This window comes from Pongo pygmaeus, chromosome 8, assembly GCF_028885625.2.
Source record: "Pongo pygmaeus isolate AG05252 chromosome 8, NHGRI_mPonPyg2-v2.0_pri, whole genome shotgun sequence".
In the NCBI taxonomy this organism is placed as follows: Eukaryota; Metazoa; Chordata; class Mammalia; order Primates; family Hominidae; genus Pongo; species Pongo pygmaeus.
The window spans coordinates 128,032,577-128,054,936 of record NC_072381.2 but is presented as its reverse complement, the minus strand read 5'-3'; the positions used below and the strand labels follow the sequence as shown (position 1 = coordinate 128,054,936).

The 22,360-nt window shown below is 47.5% G+C and overlaps 1 protein-coding gene across 1 annotated transcript in view; it reads right to left on the bottom strand.

The window, feature by feature from the left end:
- Nucleotides 1–1,430: 1,430 nt before the first annotated feature.
- DMBT1 (deleted in malignant brain tumors 1) overlaps nt 1,431–22,360 on the bottom strand; it is a 77,973-nt gene continuing 57,043 nt past the window's right edge. Inside the window, exons 41-52 of the mRNA XM_054503339.1 lie at nt 19,705–19,731; nt 18,990–19,022; nt 14,958–15,111; nt 14,461–14,663; nt 13,674–13,994; nt 13,080–13,100; nt 12,067–12,096; nt 11,617–11,767; nt 8,877–9,085; nt 7,765–7,949; nt 4,626–5,035; nt 1,431–1,973 (exon numbers count right to left, since the gene is read on the bottom strand). Coding sequence (XP_054359314.1) covers nt 1,697–1,973; nt 4,626–5,035; nt 7,765–7,949; nt 8,877–9,085; nt 11,617–11,767; nt 12,067–12,096; nt 13,080–13,100; nt 13,674–13,994; nt 14,461–14,663; nt 14,958–15,111; nt 18,990–19,022; nt 19,705–19,731 — 2,021 coding nt within the window. The 3' untranslated portion in view covers nt 1,431–1,696. The remainder of the gene's footprint in view (nt 1,974–4,625; nt 5,036–7,764; nt 7,950–8,876; nt 9,086–11,616; nt 11,768–12,066; nt 12,097–13,079; nt 13,101–13,673; nt 13,995–14,460; nt 14,664–14,957; nt 15,112–18,989; nt 19,023–19,704; nt 19,732–22,360) is intronic.

Genomic DNA, 22,360 nt, shown 5'->3' with positions numbered 1-22,360 from the left:
GGCTGCCACAGCCAGGACCACAGCCAGGAAGACCCCAGCAGAGATGGCAGTGCTGTGATAGCTCCCCTGGGAGCTGGCTGTCTCCTCCACATCAGCCACCAACACGTCTGGGAAGGAAAGGAGACCGCAATAACAGAGAGGGCACCAGGACAGAGCCCGGCAGAGGAGGAGAGGAAGACAAGTAAAGGCCGTGGCCCCCTGGGCATAGTAAAGGCAATCAGAACTGTTCGGTGGGAAGGGATAAAAAACTTGGAGAAGGAAGTGCTGAACGGGAAACTGAGGCCAGACCCCAATGGGCAGCTGACTGTCAGACTAGAGAGATTTCACGTTTATCAGCCAAGGAGAGTCAGGGAAGGTTTTCTTAGCAGGAACTGGGAACTGCGCTTTGGGAGAACAAATCTGGCCTGAGGCTCCAGATGAATGGGAGGGGAGAGAGTTGGGCATTTTAGACCAGCTAGGAAATGATTACAAGAGTCCCAGGTAAGAGGCCCCCGGGACGTGAGCTACTACAGCAGCTGCAGGGAACAGGAGGGAGAGGAAGGAAGTGAGCCTGTGCCCGCAGGCACCTTCGCCCTGTCCTGATGTCCTTTGCTCCTCACTCCGACCCCATTGCATGCACTATTCATGAGACTTATTCTGAATTGCATCTTTTCCTGCAAGACTTTATCTGCCTCCTGGTGCATAACAGTCCTTCATTAAACATGCAGTGAATGAATGAACAAGTGAGGAAAGAGTCTGGAATCAGCTGGACATAAAGACGGCCTGAATAGGAATCAAGAGGAGAGAGAGCTGTCAAAGATGCCCCATGGGCAGCGCCCTGACCAAGGAGAGGGCTTGTGACAACTACTGCTGCTCCACCCACCCCCAACACTATGGCCACCACATCCGTTGACCTGGCCCCAGAATGGGCCAGAAATCCTGGGCATCACTCTGCAAATATTCATTGCCTCGTCCATGCCCACAACACAGCAGCACAGCAACACAGCATCACAGCAGCACAGCAGCACAGCAGCACAGCAACACAGCAGCACAGCAGCACAGCCGCAGAGCACAGCTGCACAGCCGCACAGCCGCACAGCAGCAGAGGAGCACAGCAACACAGCAGCAGGTGCACTCCCTGTTCTAGAGAAGAAAAGTGACATGGCTTGTGCCAAACAGAGCCTGCCAACGATCAGGACAAATCCATGCAGCTGGCGTCCCCATGGTCCTGTCTAGACCCTGATGTCAACACGTCTGCTGTTATAGTTATTATCGTTGTGAGGAATACTGTCATCATTGGTGTTAACATGGATGACAATAACAGGAGTAACAAAAACTACCATTTACCAAGCACTCAATGACTTGCACCAGGAACAGGCTGAGGCAGTTTCACCAAAATTCCTTTATGTAACCCTCTCAACAGTGCTAAGAAGTAAGTATTGACATTTTCATTTTGCAGATGAGAAGCATGGATTCTGGGACGTCAGGTCTATGGGCCATCCAGGTCAGAACTCTCTTGACCTCGCCCTGCAACGGGTCCTCCAAGGACCATGAGGCTTGGGGGAGGTGGGAACCAGGTCTGATTCAACTCTGTATGACCAGGTGTAGCACAATGTAGGGCTAAATTTGAGTTGGAATATGACACCAAGAGGAACATCCCAAGTCCCCGAGTCAGGGGTCTGTGCCCCAGTGGGCAGTGGGGTCTGAGAGCGACCACCTACTGAGGCTCCTCTTCTCGGCGTGTGGGGGTCTGCAACTGGAAGGGACCCAGGACGACGTCCACCTTTTCCTGGTAGGAGCCCACATCCCTCTTGGACCTCACCACACAGCCTCGGTAGCAGCGGGAAGAGGGATCATACGCTCTGCACACCACCATTTTACAATGCAGGTACACGGAGGGGAAGCGGTTCAGGAAGTGGAAGGCCCTGAACCGGAAACGGGCAATGCGAAGAGACGGCGGGGAGTAGGGTCCGTAGGTGTCATCTCTCACGCATCTGGAAGAGAACAGTAGCCCTTTAGCTCTCACCAAGGCCCGATTCTTCCTTCGTGACTCAGTTGTACCAGGTGAGGAACTCCACAGCCTGTCCTCACTGCCCCTGCCTCCTGCACACCTCACCTTCCTTCTGTCAGAACGTGTGGATCAGACACTCACTGAGGGGCCTGCAGACAAATCCTGGCAGCTCCGGTACCTCACCGCCATCCTTAGGCAGCAAAGCCTGCGAGGGCTTTCCCGATAGACAAGCAGGCCCCATACTGCACAGTGGGTTGGGGCCTAATCCCACAATGACTACATGCTCCATGCACCCAGGTAAACCAGATGAGTCAGGGAAGTAGCTGGAGTTTGGAGCCCAGGAGTGGGACCCAGAGACAGGGCAGAAAAGTAAATGACCTTCCCTTCTCTCTCCTGGTGTCAGGGCCAGGCAAGGTCTCATTTGGCTGCACTCTGAGTACAGTGCCCTGGCCCTCCCTCTTCCAGGGCCTCCCTCTCCTGAGCCTCCTCAGCCTGCCCTGAGCCCCATGCAGCTGTACTTTCCACACTGGCCTGCGAACCCTCCAGCAGCCCCTACGCCGATATCAACCCCCTCCTCATTCCCTGGGGCACCTCCTCTCAGCAAGGGTCAGAAGGAAAATAACCTAAGGATATGCTTACAGGAATTTTCCTAAGATATGGAAGAAGCAGCTCACACTAACCCAGTTATTATAGATTGGTGGGATTTTGAAGGGCGTGGCAAAGAGAAGAACCAGGAAAGCTGGCCCACTGGCCTAGGATGGGCATTTCTCATGGGTGGTGGATGTGGTCTCCAGGGCAGTCTGGCTCAGCCTGGGAACCCGGCCAGGATCTGCTCCCCAACTTCTGTCTTCTAGAGCCTCCTTCCTTCCTCCATAGGCAACCCAGATTCTCTCAAATACCAAGTTTTTTTTTTTTTTCTTTTCACAGTAGCTCCCTTAGTGGCAAAAGAGGAAGCAAAAATAGCCAGAGGCTTGTTCAGAGGTGGGACACCTGGGAAAAAGGTCAGGGTCACTCAGAAGCCCCCGGGCAGTCATTGCATTTGCCATAAAACCCTGCCATTCAGGGCTCCACGCAGACCAGAATGCCACAGCGAAGCCACAGCCAAGACTCTACCTCAGAATCACTCAAGAGTTTTTAAATGTAACATACCCAGGCCCCACCAGGCCAAATAGAGGATGTATGGGTGGGGCCTGGGCAGGGTGTGTTTGGAGCCCCAGGTCATTCTAATGGACTTCCAGGTGGATGATCTGGTTGATGGCCAGGTGTAGCCAATAACTCCCTGTGCTCCAGGCATAGCCAGGGTACATCTACCCCTGCACACACATCCCCATCTTCCCAGCAAATTGCATTGTCATATAGAAATGGCAGGATTTGACCAGAAAGAATCCTTTGGCAAGGAAGAACTAAGGTCACCCACTCGTTTTCATTAACATCAATCAATTCACACAAATTCAAAAGTCACCTTATGACTATTTGTACAAAGGGAATCTGGTTAAGCTTTCTCCCCTCCTCTCAGCCACCAAGGGGGCTGCTGTGAATTGAACAAACTGCATAGACTGTGAACAAGGTGAGCTTCAACACCTGCTTACTGAACTGACATATGTTCACACTGTGCCTGGGAAGAGGTGCTATGTTTAGCATATCAAGAGGGTGTCGAATTGAATCTGCCCACCTCTAATTCCTAGTAGAACCCTTTATCCTATTGGTATAACTTCTCTTGGAAGGCAATGAAGTGTCCAGGTCTATATTGTAAGCCAAGAAGTATGGTACACACCCATCAACAGAGACTTCAGAGGGGGCTGGAGTTGCACATCATGGTGTCGTCATGAGTGCAGAAGAGTCAAACCCCACTTTACCCACATGCAGTCATCCAGGGAAGCTGGACTATGGTAGAGCAACCCAGCCTGCACACCCTCTGGCCCCAGCCTGACATCTCTGGCCTGACCTCTGCACCTCCTGAGCTTGACTGGAACACTCCCGGAGCTTCTATTCCCAGGCTGAAGGAGGGCAGCAGGGCTCCTGCCATCTTCGGTGCACATTCCTGGTGGACCACCTGCCGCACACTCTCTGTGCTCAGTGCCACATCCACTCTCTCTCATCCCATCCTCCCAACAGCCTTACGATGTGCGTGTCATTATCCCCACTTGACAGGCGAGCAACTGGTCCATAGAGGTGCTTTCACTGGCCCAGAATCATGCAACTGGCACGTGGCAGAGCTGGCATTTCAACCGTGGTCTGCTCCAAATCAATGCTTTTCCCACTATACGCAGGTCTTTTTAACCGTATGGCTGGAGTTCAGTCACCTAGAGTCTAATCCCAGTTTACAGCTAACCTGCTGAGTGAACACTGCTGAGCTGTTCTATTCTCCAGACACCCATCTCCCCAGATGTTAACTGGAGATGATACATGGTCATCCTACCTGATGAGAAATCAGGGATGTGATACAGAACACAGAGTAAAAGCACCTCAAAGGTAAAAGCTACAGGACGTTACTACATGTAGAAAGGGATCTAGTTAAGCTTGAAATACTGGGAACTGCAGTTCATCAAAATTTGCATTCTTCAAGCGTTTGGGGCTACTCATGTTTGAGTTATCAAGCAAAGGTTTAAGGCCATCCCATAAAGACACTCCTTACCCACTCCGGATTAGATCATAAGTCAAAGACGTGAAGTCACTGGAGTATGGTGATGCCACGCAGGTGTCCACAAACAAGGTCAGTGCAGCATCAGAATGGAGGATTTCAGCCTGAACATACAAGTCCTGGTTCAGGTCCACATAGTAAGGGTGGCTGGTCACAGGATACAAGAAAGAGGAGGAAGTATAAAAGGAAATGTTCACGTCAAAATTGCCATACTGGACTTCCTCGACCTGGATGGTGTCATTAGCAATGTGGGTGGTGCCATTAGCAATGTACATGGTGTCGACCCAGGTGTTCTGAAGCATCCTGCAGCTGACATGAATACGGAGGTCTGTCCTCCTCTTGATGATGCCACCTGAGGCAGCTGCTGTGAGGAAGTTGGAATAGTCGATGGTGTCATTGTCTGCCTAGGAGAGGCAGGCAAGAGAGCAGAGTCAGGCACATGTCACCTGCTAACGGAATCCCATAGCTGATTTGGGTGCGAATGAGAGGGACATGACTCAACAAGACTTCCACCCCTCCCAGAACCACTCAGAGATGGCCATGGCACGTGCCTATCCTTTGGCTATGAACCAGCACAGGGTGCCAGAGCTCACACTCTGGGTCCAGGTCTGGGGAAGACCCACAGGAAGGGGTTCTACCTTGTCCACCTGCTCTTAGCATACATTTTCTGACTTTAAACTGTCTTAAAAATTTTTTTTTGCTTTATATTTCAGTGCCAACAGTTATCACAATAAACCATATGACTTAAACCATATGACCACAATAAATCCTTTTGTCAGGCCTCTGAGCCCAAGCCTGCACATATACATCCAGATGGCCTGAAGTAACTGAAGACTCACAAAACAAGTAAAAATGGCTGGTTCCTGCCTTAACTGATGACGTTACCTTGTGAAATTCCTTCTCCTGGCTCAGAAGCTCCCCCACTGAGCACCTTGTGACCCCCGCCCCTGCCCGCCAGAGAACAACCCCCTTTGACTGTAATTTTCCACTACCTACCCAAATCCTATAAAACGGCCCCACCCCTATCTCCCTTCGCTGACTCTCTTTTCGTACTCAGCCCACCTGCACCCAGGTGATTAAAAAGCTTTATTGCTCACACAAAGCTTGTTTGGTGGTCTTTTCACATGGACGCACATGACAGTATGACCCTTCTTACTCTTTCAAAGACCCTCTCAAGTGCTTTCCATTGAACCCTGTACATTAACATGATCATTTGCATGGACGTCACATTTGCCTATGGTGCCTACGATGGAGATAAATTCTGAATCCGCTCCAAATAATGAACGTGGAGTGCAGATTTATTTCTTGGTCAGAAGAAGCAGTTCTAATTTTAGATTAAAATTCACTGTCACAGGCCAGCCTGGTGGAGCTGTGAGCAGCTCCAGCCATGGATGGCACAGCCCTACTTCTGTGTCCTATACTCGCAGCTCATGGCCATATGGTCCTGGGCAAGTGGCTTACCTTCTGCAAGCCTCCGTTGCCTCATAATTAAGTGGGAATAAAGTTGTCCTGAGAATTTTAAAAGTTATATAGCACACTTAGTTCAGTGTCTCATATCTGTATGAGCTGTTAATAATACTATATCAACTCTTAGGCTCAGGACCAGGGGCACTGGATGTTGCAAAGATGAACAAAACATTGGCCCTGCCCCTGAGGCACTCAGTATAATAGACAATATTGTTATTTAAAGAAATAGAGGAGGCCAGGAGCAGTGGTTCATGCCCGTAATCCCAGCATTTGGGAGGCCAAGGCAGGAGGATCACTTGAGCTCAGGAGTTCGAGACCAGCCTGGGATACATAGAAAGATCCCACCTCTATAAAAACAATTTTTTTAATTAGCTGGGTGTGGTGCTGCATGCCTATAGTCCCGGCTACTCTGGAGGCTGAGGCTGGAAGATCGCTTAAGCCCAGGAGTTCAAGTCTGCTGTGAGCCATGATGCACCCCTGCCTGGGCATCCAGCCTGGGCAACAGAATGAGAATCTGTCATTAAAAAATTAAAATAAAATAAAAATAAAATAAATGAGTGGAGGAATAAGAATGTGGCATGTGCTGTGCATGATCAGCCAAGTTAGAAGAAACAGGGCTGACAGAGTTGTCTGGCTGCTCCAAACGGGTGTGAATGGGTGTGAACGAGTGTGAATGGGTGTGAACAGGTGTGAATGGGTGTGAAGGGCCCTCAGCAGGGCCGCTCAGGCAGTCTCCAGGCTGCACACTTGGCATAGGAACAATGGTCACCTTCAGTGGACTGACTTCCACTGACCAAACCACAGCAAGCCAGAACCCAACACAATTAAGGCCGGGCCTTCACTGGGGGAGTATGACAAGGACTAATCACAGCATCTGCCACTTGTAGGGTGACTAACTGTCCTCGTTTGCCTGGGAGTGAGGGGTTTCCTGGAACGTGGGACTTTCTATGCTAAAATCTGCAAAGTCCCAGGCAAACCACAGAAATCTGTGGTAGGGGCTGTTGAAAACTTCAGTATAATCATAGTTGCAGCCATCTTCAAGCCTGTAGAGAAGGGACACACCATTTTGGCTTCACTTTCACCCAAAATTGGATGCAGGGGGCCATCTTAGATGGTGATAGCTCAACAAATGGTAGCTGCAGAGGCCAACTGACTGTGGAGCTAATGATGCTGAAGCTTTTGGGCCCCCTCTTCCCCGCCTAGTACAATGTGCAGGCCTCCTCCAAGGCCTAGCAATGTGTTTGCACAGCCATATGTTTTTGCAAAGTTTATAAAAGTTCATAGATATTGCATTCTTTGACTTAATGAGGCCACTGCCCATCTCAACACCTGCCCCTCACCGCCGAGCCTAACTGTATAAGCTTCGGGCCCTGCAAAATCTGGAGCTGCTCCAGGAGCTGCTGTTGTTATTGCTGATGGGAGTGGCGGCCTGCCAGACTGCTGGACATAGCTGGAGATACTCTGCCTGCTCAGCTTCCTTCCTCCTATTTGGAAGTCGCTGCAGCCATATCATAGCACCAAAGGTTTTTTATCTTCCTTTATTCCAATTTTGTCCTGATTATGCCAAAATCATAATTTCTTCATCTCCAGAATTCAAGAAGCACAGGACATACCACTATAAGAAAGCTTGTGCACTGGGAAATGGAATGGGAAGCCCCAGGCTTACCTGCTTGAAGGTGCCGCAGCCTGAGTAGGGAATTGTGAATATCACCAGGCTCGGCGTTATCTGGGGCCGACACTCGTGGTATCCATTCCAGGTAGAAATGACAAGGTCACTGGCAGAAAAGCCCAAGGATTGGAGGTAGCTCCTGCTCACGCTAGCTTGCATGTGATTTGGCAGACAGAGCAGGTCTGATAGACAAGGACAGATAAGGCACTCAGTCACTGCCCCGGACTCCACAAGTCCTGTGGGGCCAGAGGCTGTTTCCACTTAAAAAGTGCACAGACCAGGGTGGCTGACAGGGAGGGTCGGCACTTAGGATGTGGGCATAGACCTCGCTGCAATCCCCCAAGGACCCTAGGGTCAAGTCAGCCCCATCCTTATGAAAGCCCAAGGAGAGCATGTGGACTCAGGATTTCTCTGATGGAGAATTGGAGGCAGGATTTTTAAATAAGTGGAATGTTTGGCCAAGTTACCATTTATCTATAAAGTAAAGTAACTGTATGGTCAAATCGTGGGAATGTCATGAAACAAGGTCTTTTAGCCATGAAGCAAGTCAATCTTTAATCCTGACTGCATAAGAGACCCTGGATGTCACCTTGCCTGGCCCTTGGCCAATCTACACATCAGTCCATACAGCAACTCAAATCATGGCCATACAGGTTCTGCTGGAAGTGGCTGAGTGACCTTATCTCAGCCACTTCCAGCCACCCAGCTCAGTCCATCTTAAGATAGAAACCAAATGTGTTAGGTCTCAGGCCATGGCCACAGTGTCCCACACTCTGAGAAGGCCACAAGGTTTCAAGCCAAGAGGTCACCTCTGCCTTTGGCACTGACTCATCACTCTCCACTAAAAGCATCATCTAGGGCCCTCTACTTAGTCTCTGCTGACTACAGTAAGACCAATCATCACCCGTCAGCCAGTTCTAGCCCTGACTTTATTTCTGGGCAGCCAGAGTCCTGAGGCCCACTGCTCCTGGCCCCTTCAGCTGAAAATCAAGCCCTGGTGACCTGAAAGGGTTCCTTCATTTCTTATTTCACAACGACAGGACAGTTGAGCCACAGATGCTCTCAGGATGTCCCCAGTCCCAACAGAGCATTTCCACAAGGGGACTTACTGGTGCTGTCATTGGAGGGACTGGAGTAGTACTCAGCCTGGAACCCTCTCCTCGTGATGCTGTGGTCACTGATGAAGCGAATGGACATGAAGTTGGAGGAAGAAGTGAAGGAGCCTCTGGACCCATCACAAACTCGAGCAATGAGAGGGGAACTGTGGTAGGGGCCATCGAAAACTTCAATATAATCATATTTGCAGCCACCTTCAAGCCTGCAGAGAGAGGATACACCATTTGGCTTCATTTCCTCCCAGAATTTGACGCAGGGGGTCAGATCTCAGGGTGGGGTCACACCTCTGTGCCAGAAACTCTGACAAAGTTCATCAATGAAAGTCATAGGTCTCCTTGGCTGGGCGCAGTAGCTCACACTTATAATCCCAGCACTTTGGGAGGCCAAGGCAGGTGGATCATCTGAGGTCATAAGTTCGAGACCAGCCTGGCCAACGTGGTGAAACCCTGTCTCTACTAAAAATACAAAAATTAGCCGGGCGTGGTGGCACAAGCCTGTAGGGTGAGGGAGGCTACTCAGGAGGCTGAGGCAGGAAAATCACTTGAACCAAGGAGGCAGAGGTTGCAGTGAGCCGAGATCGTGCCACTGCACTCCAGTTTGGGCAACAGAGTGAGGCCCTGTCTCAAAAAATAAAAAGAAAAATAAAAATTGAAAAAATAGAAAGTCATAGGTCTCCTTAAATCAAGAGAGTCTCATTTTCCCTCAACCTCCATGCCTGGGTCTTAGTCCTGCCCTTTGCGATCACACATATGAAATCTACAGCCCCTCACCTGTCAGCCCTTTACATCAGGAAAGGTAGGGCTCGCATCCTGATTTAGACCATTTTTCTTCCATCGAAAAGTCCCTAGTGCCCCCACAGAATAAAATCAATATGCATGAATTCATAGTGAGAGAAATAAATAATTGAATAAATAAACACTGGGCAAGTCAAATAATCTCTCTAAAGTTTTCCTGTTTACAAAGGCAAAGTAATCTGATCCATGCACGCTGAAGAGGGCTATGGTGAAGCTCAAATAAAACAACATACAGAAAAAGGATTTGTAAAATGTCACAAATGGTGATGGTCATTGCTATCAAGATGCTGGTTAAAGAACCAGTCATGGTCAACCTTTTCCCATAGGACTGCATCAGCTTTAAGTGCAATCTTTGTATTGTAATGACAAAGAGAATAAAATGATGTATCTTTTGCAAAATCCCAAATGAATTACTAAAGCAGAGACTGCAAAGCCCACTGTAAACAGAAATCAACAGGGAAAACTATTTTGTTCAACAGTTGCTGTTAGAGAAGAAATTAGTGTAGCCCCTTGTTCAGGACACTAGAAAACACTGATGCCTCTTCACAGTCAGCTGGGCCACCCGCCTCCTTGGATAAATCATATTAATGTGCTTTTGATGTCAGGCATGGTGGCTCACACCTGTAATCCCAGCACTTTGGGAGGCCGAGGTGGGAGAATCACCTGAGGTCAGGAGTTGAAGACCAGCCTGGCCAACATGGTGAAAACCCGTCTCTAATAAAAATACAAAAATTAGCCAGGTATTGTGGCGTGTGCCTGTAAGCCCAGCTACTTGAGAGGCTGAGGCAGGAGAATCGCTTGAACCCGGGAGGCGGAGATTGCAGTGAGCCGAGACCGTGCCACTACACTCCAGCCTGGGTGACAGAGCGAGACTCTGTGTCAAAAAAAAAAAAAAAAAAAAGAGAGAAAGAAAGAGAAAGAAAGAAAGAAAGGAAGGAAGGAAGGAAGGAAGGAAGGAAGGGAAAGAAAGAAAGAAAGACAGACAGACAGAAAGAAAGAAAGAAAAAGTGCTTTTAGTAATGTCCCCTCTGCTTAAAACGATGATGTCTACTTATGATTGGATGCAGAGCAGATACCCTACCCTCTGCAGCAGCAATTCCTCCATCTCTGCCCGATCCCTGGTGAACTCACATGAAGAAAGGAGAGGGTGGAGAAGAAGGGTTCCACAAAACAGATACAATTGTTCTTTTTGTTTTGTTTTGTTTTCCTGAGACAGGGTCTCGTTTTATTCCATAAGCTGGAGTGCACTGGTGCTATCATAGTTCACCACAACCTTCAACTCCCAGGGCTCTGGCGATTCTCCCACCTCAGCCTCCTGAGTAGCTGGGACTACAGGTGCAGGCCACAACGCCCAGCTAATTTTTGTATTTTTTTGTAGAGATGAGGGTCTCCCTGTGTTGCTCAGGCTGGTCTTGAGCTCCTGGGTTCAAGTGATCCTCCTGCCTCGGCCTCCCAAAGTGTTGGGATTACAAGCCTGAGGCACCATACCTGGCCAGTGTGGTTGTTAATAGGATTATTTGTGCTATTATTGCCCCTAAGTCTATCATTACTACTTAACAACCATCTTTTCCATTGGACAATATTTTGTAAATATTTTCACATCTCTCTCCCTCTCTCTCCTCTCTCTTTCTCGTGACCTTCCCAGTAACCAGTGAGGTGAGGAAAGCAGGTATTTTATCCCCCTCTTTTGACTGAGGCTCAGGAAAGTTGAGTGACTTCCTGTGGTCACACAGCAAATTGTTGGCAGACCTAGGACTTGAAACCAGAGCTTTTGTCCACTCTAAGGCTCTTGTGGCCCCTCCCCAACTCTCCACGGGATGCCTCTGGGCTAGGTCAAAAATGTCTCCCAGCAAACATCTCTCCTGACGTTCTAAGTACCATTTATTCCCCCTTGAAAGGTCTGTGAGGCCCCAAGGCATTCTTCTTGGTGCACACTTACTGGACGTCTCTGAAGATCACAGTCACACGGTAGTTGTTTTTCACCTCAATGTCCCACACACACTTGGCATTGTTTGGATAGTTCCCGGGATAGAATGGGCTGGAAAAGTCCCCTGATGGTTGGGATAGGAAGCCTCCGCAGGAATAATTTGCTGTCAGGACAAAAAGTGGGAATGTCAGTGACTCCCAGAGCACACTGCACAGTCACCTGGGGACTATTTTAAATTTAAATTACTTTAAAATTTTAAAAAATAATTCCCAAGACAGAAACCAATTAAGAGCAAGAGGTGGCCTAGATCTGGACCGTCCACTGAGGGCTGGCGGGGCACTCTTGCAGGGAGACCACTTTGGGGGAAGCCATCTCCTCCCCAGCCGCATTGTCACTGAGGAAATGGGAAGAGGAATTTCCAGGCCACTCTGCCACAGACTTGTCAGGGAGCTCGGAACTTACTGTTTGGACGGGTGATGTTGAGAAAAGGAGCTGTTGACAAAAAGAAAAGATCAGGATCAGTTTTCTGGCATCCCTGACACAGCTGTCGACTGCTCGTGAGCTGTGCAGATGCTGTGCCAAGCCCAAGTCCACAGGGAGGAGCTGGACACAGGCCTTGCCCTTGGGGAGCTCACTTGCCCTTGGGGAGGTCTGGAGGAGAGCGAATCCCAGCATGCTGGGAAGAGGCCGAGATTGACCAAAGCCTGGGGAAGGAGAGGAGCCCGGAAGTCTGGCCCCTGCTCCAGATGGAGTGGGGAAAAAGGGGCAGTAATTAGGGGGCAGGGAAAGAGGTAGAAATGGGGTGTCCCAGGCAGAGGAACAGCAGGTGCAACTGCACCTGGGTGGAAGAGATTTGGGAACCTCCGTGTAGATGGAGCAGGCAGAGGATGGGGTGAGGCACCAAGCATAGGCAGCAGATCATGGGGATCCCTGGCAGTCATGCTGTGCTGAGGAGGGGAGTCACCACCAGAAGACCCTGAGGAATCACTTGAAGGGACTGCACAGTGAAGAATGGATGGGAGGGGACAGGCCTGAAGCTGCTGCTATGGGAGGCCAGGAGGGGATGACAAAGCAAGCAGGGGGCGGGGCGGGGGGGGTGCTGGAGAGGTGCCAGGGCCATGCTGGGAACACTCGGAGCAGCTCAGGAGCAGGCAGGGAGTAGCTCTGCAATGCAGTGGGCCCCATTTGGCCAACACTGGTCAGGGTCTGGTGTCTGTGAGGACAGTCAAATCTGACAGGTGGCGGGCCTCGCCTCGGGACTGACTGGAGATCCTAATCTTAGGTGGGTCAGGCCACTGAAGCACAGAGAGGGGCACACCATCCTGGTGGCCGGCAGGGGAGGGGACAGGGGCTGTAGAGGATGGCACCACAGACGAACTCCTTGGAGAGTGAGGAACATGCCCTGCACAGTCTAGGCAGCAGCAATGGAGAGACCTGGAGACCAGGGAAGTGGAATGGAAATTGGGTGGACTTACCAGGTGTCGATAGCTGGTTTCCTGAAAAGGAATAGAAGAAAAGCATAGGTCGCAGATGTGTGGCTTGGAGGAGGGGCCGGAATGAGGCAGAGATACACTTACATGGCTCATAACCTGACCCCCATCGCCGAGGGCCCCCAGGTCCACCCAGCAATTGCTGTTGAGAAGCCTTCCCAGCTTCCCCAGATGCTCCCTAAGTCCCGTCATACTTGTGGTCATCAGGATTACAGCTGAGGTCATAACACCCATCACTCTGTCCTTGACCATGATTGTTCTAAAACCATCCCAATTGTCACTGGTAGCAAGTACTATCAGCCACCCTGACTCAACAATCAAGGAAACTAAAGCATAAAGAAGTTAAATCATTGCTAGAAGTCCTTCAGTCAGATGAGTGTTCAGCATAATGGCCCTGGGTCCAGAAACTGGCCAAAGATAAAGCAGCCCCCTGCATGCTCTTCTGGAGTGTGCAGCAGCCCACGAGGACACAATGACCAGCTCCTGCCTGGGCCACAGACACCATCAGCCACTGGCCTTAAGCTCTCACTTTATAGCAAGTTACAGGTGAAATGGGCCTTCCATGGCATTGGGCCATACCTGAGCAGATGACACCAGCATCTTCGTGGTGATTACAGTTGTGGGAGAACCAGCCTCGGTTCCGGCACTGCCAGAGAGTGGATTCTGTCCCTGAGCACTCTACATCGTCCAGGGTGATGGGGCCAGAGCCAGAGCCAAAATATGCATTTCCAAGGGCTGAAACTGCACGTCCACACCCTAGCTGTCTGCAGACCACCTCAGCTTCCTGAATGGTCCAGGAGTCGTCACAAACTGTCCCCCAGGTGCCACCATGGTAAATTTCTACACGCCCAGCACATAGACCATAGGATGAATTTAAATTGACCAACCTCAAGGTGGCATCTGAAAGACACATTAACTGAGAGATCATGGCCATGTCCCACAACAAATGTCCCACAACCTCAAAGGCCAAGCATCCCCCAGGCCTTTTCCCACCTCCAAAGTCGCCAAATAGAAATGCAGAAAAGCTGGGGTGGAGGTACTGGACCGCTCCATGCAGAGCTGAAAGGGGCTCTAGACATCGCCAAGCTCAGATCCCCTCACCTCCAGATGGAGAGGGGTGGCTCTGAAGGAGAGTCACCAGGTCCCCCGGAGAGTTGGTGGCAGACCCAAGGCCAGGTGTGACCCCCAGTCTGCACCCTTTGCTGCCTTCCCAAGGGCCTGCCCACACAGTCAGTGCCAAGAGAAAGAGAATGGGCAATGCATCGCTGAGGCCCTTCTTTGATTTCCTTGGGGAACCATGGTGCCCCCAAAGAGGCAGCTGGGTAAATCCACCAAGCCTCATAGGCATGGTCTAGTGTGCACTTACCACTTGGGAAGGAGTTATACCAAGCCAAAAAGCCAGTGTTTTGGAAACTGATGTCACTTCGAAAGTGAATGGTCATTCGGTTGTAAGAAGATGTAAATATTTGCCTGGTATCATTACAGATTTTCCCCAGCAGGAGACTGCTATTCAATGATCCATCAAAGATTTCAACATAATCAAAACTGCAGTTATGGTGTGCCTCCAACCTGTATGGAGAAAATGTATTCAAGTCAACATTGAAATTCCTATTGCCCCTCCATTTTATAAATAGGGTGCACTTTACAAGGGATGCCATTGAATAAAGGTTTTTCTTCTAGCTCTTCCTTAATTAAGTCAAAGGACATCAGTGTTCCCTGATGCTTTGTGGTAGGAATCAAAGCCACCAAAAGCTTGTCCACGGCACACGAGAGTGAAAAGCATCCCAGCCCAGGACACAGTCTAAACCAGTGGGTGTGCTGCAGAGGGACTCACCCCTCACCAGATGACCAGGCATTACTTACTGCAGATTACTGAAGCCCAGGTTTATGCGATAACCAGAATTCACTTCTATTTCCCAAACACACTTCGCATTGTTGGGGTAGTATGCAGGGTAGGATGGGCTGGAGAATGTCCCACTGGCATAGAATAAGAAGCCACCACAATTTGAAGAGGGTCCTAGAGAGGAGAAAGGGGACATCTCCATTGTACCAGGTCTTCAGGTATTTTGTGGCAAGCAATCATCTGCGTCAGTATCATCCAGTTTCATCTTCTGCACTTTATAACATGACTTAACTTCCCCTGTAAACAAGTCCCCTCTCTTGGGCCTGGTTCTAGGTGGCCCAACATTAGAAGTTTTGAGTTGAGTCCCTGCTTTCCCTGTTGGGCCTGGACAGCAACCCTCTGGGAGGATGTGACCCAAGCTTCAGAGGGAGCATGTGTCACCTCTAGCAAAAATGCCAAGAAAGCAACAAAGTGACTGTTATCATTGTTCAATCAGCTACAGGCAGGGACGTGGGATAGTCCTGGCTGAACACAGTGCTGACCCATGGAGAGCACTCCATAACACAGTGTGTTCCCTAGCGTCTTCCTTGAGCCCAGGACTCTGCCAATTCACAAGTAGCACAACATTGGGTAAGGAGCAAGGTTTCTGCAACAAGAAGCCTGGGTTTGCATCTTGGCTCTGCCTCTATCAGCTCCATGATCTGGAGCCAGTTACTTAACCTCTCTGCCTCAGTTTCCTCATCAGAAAAATGAGAGTGGTAATGGCATCTGCCTCATCAGACTCTTACGGGTATTAAATAAGATATGTATACATGAACATTTATACATAAACATGAGATAGGTTTCTATGTCTATATAAACTCTTAGAGAGTGCCAGGCACATAAGCACCCAGCAATATTAGCTATTGTTATTTATCAGAAAAGGATAAATACTAAGTGGTCAAACATTTTGTTGGTTGGTTTATAGTAATAAAAACTTTTTAAAAACATGTGCACACTCAGTGATAGAAATTAAAACGTTTTCTTTTTTCTTTTTCATAACTCTTTGTTTACTTTTTCTAAGGGGATAAGTCCATGGTTTTTAGCATACCGAGAGCTCTGAAATCACCATAGTCAATTTTAGATTATTTTCATCACCCCAAAAAGAAACCCTGTACTCATTAGCAATCAATCCCCATTTCTTCTCAACACCCTCCATTCCTGGGACCCACTGATCTACTGTTCTGTCTCTATAGATTTGCCTATTGTGGACATTTCATATAAAACAAATTGCACAATACGGTAGTCTTTTTTGACTGACTTCTCAATGTGTTTTCAAAGTTCATCATGTTGTAGCATAAATCAATATTAAATTCTTTTTTTTGTTTGGTTTTGTTTTGAGATGGAGTTTCACTCTTGTCATCCAGGCTGGAGTGCAGTGGCACGATCTCAGCTTACTGCAACCTCCGCTTCCCAGGTTCAAGCGATTCTCCTGCCCCAGCTTCCTGAGTAGCTGGGATTACAGCCGCCCACCACCATGCCCAGCTAATTTTTGTATTTTTAGTAGAGACAGGGTTTCACCTGTTGGCCAGGCTGGTCTCGAAGTCCTGACCTCAGCCGATCCGCCCATCTTGGCCTCCCAAAATGCTGGGATTACAGGCGTGAGCCACCGTGCCTGGCCACTATTAAATTCATTTTTATTGCCAAATAATACTCCACTGCATGGACGTATCATATTTGTTTCTCGATTCGCCATGATGGACATTTGCATTGCGTTCACATTTGGCTACTATGAATAAAGCTGTCCTGAACATTCACAGACAAGTTTCTGCGTGGACATATGTTTTCATTTCTCCTGGGTATATATGCCTAGGAATACAACTGGTGGGTCATATTGGTGACTCCAGGTCTAACCTTTCGAGGAGCCACCAAACTGCTTCTCAAAGTGGCTGTACCATTTTGCATTCCCTGCAGCCGTGCATAAGGTTTCCAATTTCTCCACATCCTCATCAACACTTGCTATTATCTGGCTTTTTGACTACAGCCCACCTACTAAGTATTTCATTTGCATGTCCTTGATAGCTAATGATATTGAGCATCTTTCCAATGCCTTCTCTGCCATCTGTGAATCTTCTGTAGAGAAATATCTTTCAGGTCTTTTGCTCATTGTTCAGTTGGGTTATTTGACTTTTTATCATTGACTACAAGAGTCACTTATATATCCTAGGTACAAGTCCCTTATGAGATAGAAATACGTTCTCTCATTTGGTGGGAAGACAGTGCTTCTTGAAGATCATGTGGCCTGCCCTCCCATTCTATTTCTACACTGGGAAATAATTAAGGATAAAGTCAAACTTTCAGAGACAAGGATATGAATTACATATTTCTAAACATTAAATATAAATGGTTATAAAATATGCTATTGTATATAGTCACTTAACATTATAAAATATAATTGGAAACAATGTTTTTGCTTCACAATTAGTAACCGTTTAGCTAAATGATGGTATATCTATACAGTGGAAAATGATGTAGTCATTAAACCTTCTTCTATAAAGTAATTTCAATGCTATAAAAATGCTAATTTTAAGGTCATGAAGAAAGTATTATATAAACTTAAATGAAAATGATGGGTTATACAATGGGATATAAAGCATGCCATACTGTGTGTGTGTGTGTGTGTGTGTGTGTGTGTATACAGTGTATGGAATATATGCCAAAATGCCAACAGTAATTATGTATTTATTCATTAATTTATCCATTCATTCATTCACTCATTTATTCTTTCAATAAACAGTTCTTGAAAGGAAGACACAATGCTTGATAATAAGGATACATTATGAAAAAGGCAGACATGGCCCCTGCCTTCAGGAAATGCAGTTTGGCAGAAAAGATAAACATGATCTTTTGCAAATATATTTCCAATTAGCTAATTCTCAAGATTAAAATCTTTCTGCAGCCTCCCTACCTTTAGGATAAAGATGGGAGTCTTAACCCACCCACAAGGCCCTGAATGATCTGGCCTCACCTGACAGATTTCCTGCAGTCCCTCCTTGCCCCCACCCTACCCTCCTTCAAACAGCCAAGCTCCTTCCCACCCTATGGCCTTCAAAGCATTCCTTCTGGTTAGAAGACACTTCAGCAAATGAACCTGCTCCTCTATTAACTCCCAGCTTGAATGTCACTTCCATAAGGAACTTCCCCTAACTCCCCAATCAGGGAAGATCTCTACTAATACTTCCTCTTTGCACACTGAATTTTCCCTTGGAAACAGTTGTTACAACTGTAATTTTCTAGTTGGTTTTGTATTAAATAATATTGTGAGCTCTGAGGAAGAAGATCATTTTGTCTCTTACATCATTCCATAATTTTACAACCATTCTTGACGGTAGTTTGACCATACACACAGCAAGATCTTAAAATACCTAACACAGTAAAAGTTAATATGCACGAAGTACGTTCTATGTACCAGGCACTACAATGACGTTGACTTTGGTCCAGTAAACCCATTTATATCCTAAAGGAAAAATTAGTGAGGTATGCAAAAAAATTGTCTATAAAAATATTCTTCATCACAAAATCATTTACAGTAATGATGAAATACAAACAAATATCTAGCATCTGAGGATTTGTCAAATAATTCATGGCATATCTGTATAATCAAATACAATATAGGCATTTAAAATGATTGTGAGAAAAGATTTAATAACACAGAAAAGTAGCCCTATTATTTTTTAAAAGCAATGAAAATCTATTGAAACATAGCCATATAGTGAAATAAAAATGACGTGGAAAAGCATAATTTGTAGTAAAATTATCCATTTACTATTTGTCTCCCTTCTTCCTCCTAAAGCTTTGGAGATACCCCCCAAAATAAAGGCCTTTAAGTCTATTATTTTAAGAATACTTATCTCATTGATTCAAATGAAGAGGTGAAGGGTGTAGTGGGACAGGCCAGGGCTATATGCAGATTGAGGAAGGCTGGGGTGGGGCAGAGCATTCGCTCATGGATAGCCAAGCTTGGGGATAAGAAATGTATGACCTATGGTTCAGGTAGAAAATGTGATACTTACTTGCAGTAGTTGTAGTTGTTGGATGCCACCAATCTAGAAAAAAAATGAAGCTGTTTAGGATTTTACTAGATAATTTTTCCATTCCATAGTCATTTGTTTGACTAACAAAGTTAAATCCTTTTCCTTAGTACAGGACTTCTCAGAGCCTTGACCATTCCAGTTTACACTGCTCATGGCCAGTAAGGTCTAGAGTATGTAGCACCTCCCAACATATTTGGCCCAGGATGTTTTCACTGTGGCACAAAAACACTTTGGGGATGGCTCCCTCAAAGTGAAAGAATTCTTTATTTGACAAATACGTGCAGAAGTATTACTAGGCTATGTTTCTAAAATGAAGGTCCTAATTTCCCATGGGTTAATTTAGACAGTTATTTTCATCTGAAATGATGGGAGGGTTAATTTGACAGTTATTTTAGACAGTTGTTATTTTCATCTGAAATGATGGGAAGACCAAAGCCTCCTTCCACAGCAGCATCTCTGCCAGCACTTAGCACTATCAGCAGGCAATAGCAGGAGGCCACAGTGGCCCTCCGCGGTGAGCTAGACATGAGAGTGATGGCAGTGGGAACTCAGCTCGTCACCCTAACAAAGGTCAGAGTCCTCAGAGAGAAATTACCCCCCAGGGGGATTCTACCCTACTCCTCCTACTTCTGGAAACAAGAGCGGGTGGAATTCCCAAGAGACATATTGCTGGGCTGCGGTGTAGCAGACTCACCTGTCGTAGTAGAATTTATCTGGGTGGCTGCAAGGAAAACAAGAAAACATGAGTCAGTCCCAGTGCCCAGGATGATGAGCGAGAGAAATGCTGAGTGCCTGTCCCCGTCTCATCACTTAGAAATACTCCCCAAGAGTCATCCAGGAGAGTGGAATAGTAGATATAAACCTTAGTGGTTAGTCTCAAAAAAAGATGTTGGAAGAATTCATTCTTACAGCCTGAAAGTAGATTGAACCCTTGTTTGCTATAGGAACCTACATAAGAAAGAAGCTAGTGCCTACCCATAAAATTCAAAGACACCAACAACATTTGCTGAGGTTATTGCCCTGTTGAGGTATCAGAGAAACTGGTCATCTTGAAGAGAAGCTCAGGCTGGGAGGAGGCCAGTGCAAAGAGAAGCCTTGTCATGGAGAAAACCACACACTAAAATAGAGGCCCAAGGTCTTGGAGGTCCATCTGAACAGATGACACAGCATCTTCACTGTGCTGACAGCTGTGGGAGAGCCAGCCATTGTGAGGGCAGCTCCACAGTTAGGACTCATTCCCTGAGCAGCACACATCATCCAGGACAACGGGTCCTGAGCCCTGATCAAACCAGGCATTTCCTGGGGCTGCCATGGCCCAGCCACAGCCCAGCTGCCTGCAGACCACATTGGCATCATTGGTGTCCCAGCTGTCATCACACAGGATGCCCTAGGAGCCTTGGTACAGGACCTCCACCTGGCCCTGACACTGGTCACCTCCATTCACCAGCCTCAGGGCCAAACCAGAATTGGATTCTAGAAAAGACAGGAAAATTAACTCTCTCCTGTATCTCCTAAAGGAAGAGGATCTGAGGTCGAGTGAAGTTCAGAATTCTTCCAGAAGGCCAAGGTTTCTGGGTCTCCAGTTAATGTTCTCCAGCAGCATAGACATTGATGGAAGCCTGTTCTTCATCATGTTATCCTAAAGGGTTGTTTTCTAGAACCCTTGGGTGTGGACTGAGCTGTGCATGTTCTCTGATGGAGTTAACCCAGTGCCCAGCAATTCAAGAGCTGAGCCAGGCCTTCAGATTCAGAGGTTAAAGTGCAGGAGCCATCAGCATGGATCTGCAGGGACCACTGGGCTCAAGCGCCTCTGCAGCAGGATGAACCGAGACCAGCTCCCAGCTGCCTGGCAAGGTGCAGCCCTAGGACCTGGTTCTTGGGAGATTCCACCTCTCCACCTCTGGCTGACTCACTCTGCTCACAGGGACCACCCCATCAGGCCCGAGGCTTGTTCCTGAGTCACTTTCAAACCCACAGCTTGCCTTCAATCTGAAACAAAACCTGGACCCAGTGAATACCATGAGCTACAGGGACAGTGGGCAGAAGCAACTATGAGGATACTTTGTTGTGCATACCTAGCAGTGCCTATGCCTGAGAATGGAGAAAAAACGGCAGAGTTAGGCCTCCATGAAGGAATGTCACATGCTAGACACAACACTGGGCCAGGCATCCTGATCGCTCTGTGTACCTGAACCCTGTCCTGTGAGCCTGGGAGCTGGGCTAAGATACTAACATTAGTCTAGTTCCTCTGGCGTTCAGCTCAGTATCTATAAAATGAAGCCCCTGTTCTCCCAAGAATATATACAAAGGGCCCACCAACACATGAAAAGATGCTCAACATCATTAGTCATCAGGGAAACGCAAATCAAAACACCATGAAATACCACCTTACACCCACTAGGATGGCCATGATGAAAAAGACATCATAACAAGCGTTGGTGAGGATATGGAGGAATCAGAATTCTCAGGCATTGCTGGGGGGAACGCAAATTGGTGCAGCGGCTGTGACAACTGTTCAGTGTTTCCACAATAAATTAAACATAATTACCCTATTACCCAGCAATCCCAATCCTAGGTATATATCTCCCAAAATTGGAAACACAAGTGCAAACAAAAAATAGTACACTAATGCTCATAGCAGACTTATTCACAACAGCCAAAAGATGGAAGCAACCCATATGTCCATAAGCTGATAAATGGATAGACAAAGATGGCGTAGCCATACAATGGAATATTAGTTGGCAGTTAAAAGTAGTGGAGTTCTGACACATGCTAAAACATGAATGAACCTTGAAAACATTGTGTTAAGTGAATGAAGCCAGGCAGAAAAGGCTATGATTCCATTCATAGAAAATGACCACAGTTCTTAGTAAAATCTGTATACAGAGACAGAAAGCAGATTAGTGGTTGCCAGGGGCTGAGGGAAAGAGGAATGGATTATGAATGGTTAAGGGGTAAGAGCTTTCAGCTGGGGATGATGAAAAAGTCCTGGAACTAGATAGAGATGAAGGTAATGAACATGGGCAACAGCCAGGGAGAGGGAAGGTTCCATCTCGGGATAGAGGGGTAAAGTCAACCAGCAAAGAGCAGAGAGTATCAAAGGAAAGGAAGGGTCCAACTGAGGGACTGCTAGCTCTGTCACAAACATCCTGCCTGTTTTTTATGCCAATAGAAACAGTCATTCCTATTTTAAAAAGTAGCATCCTACAAGGTTGAAGTAGAGCCTAGTGCCCCCATCCTTCCCATCGCCCCAAAGGAACACAAAGATGGGTATAGAACTCTGGCTGAGCCATCAGAGCTAATAGAGATGGTTTGGAAGAAAGCACCTGTTTACAAGCAGGTCAATCAAA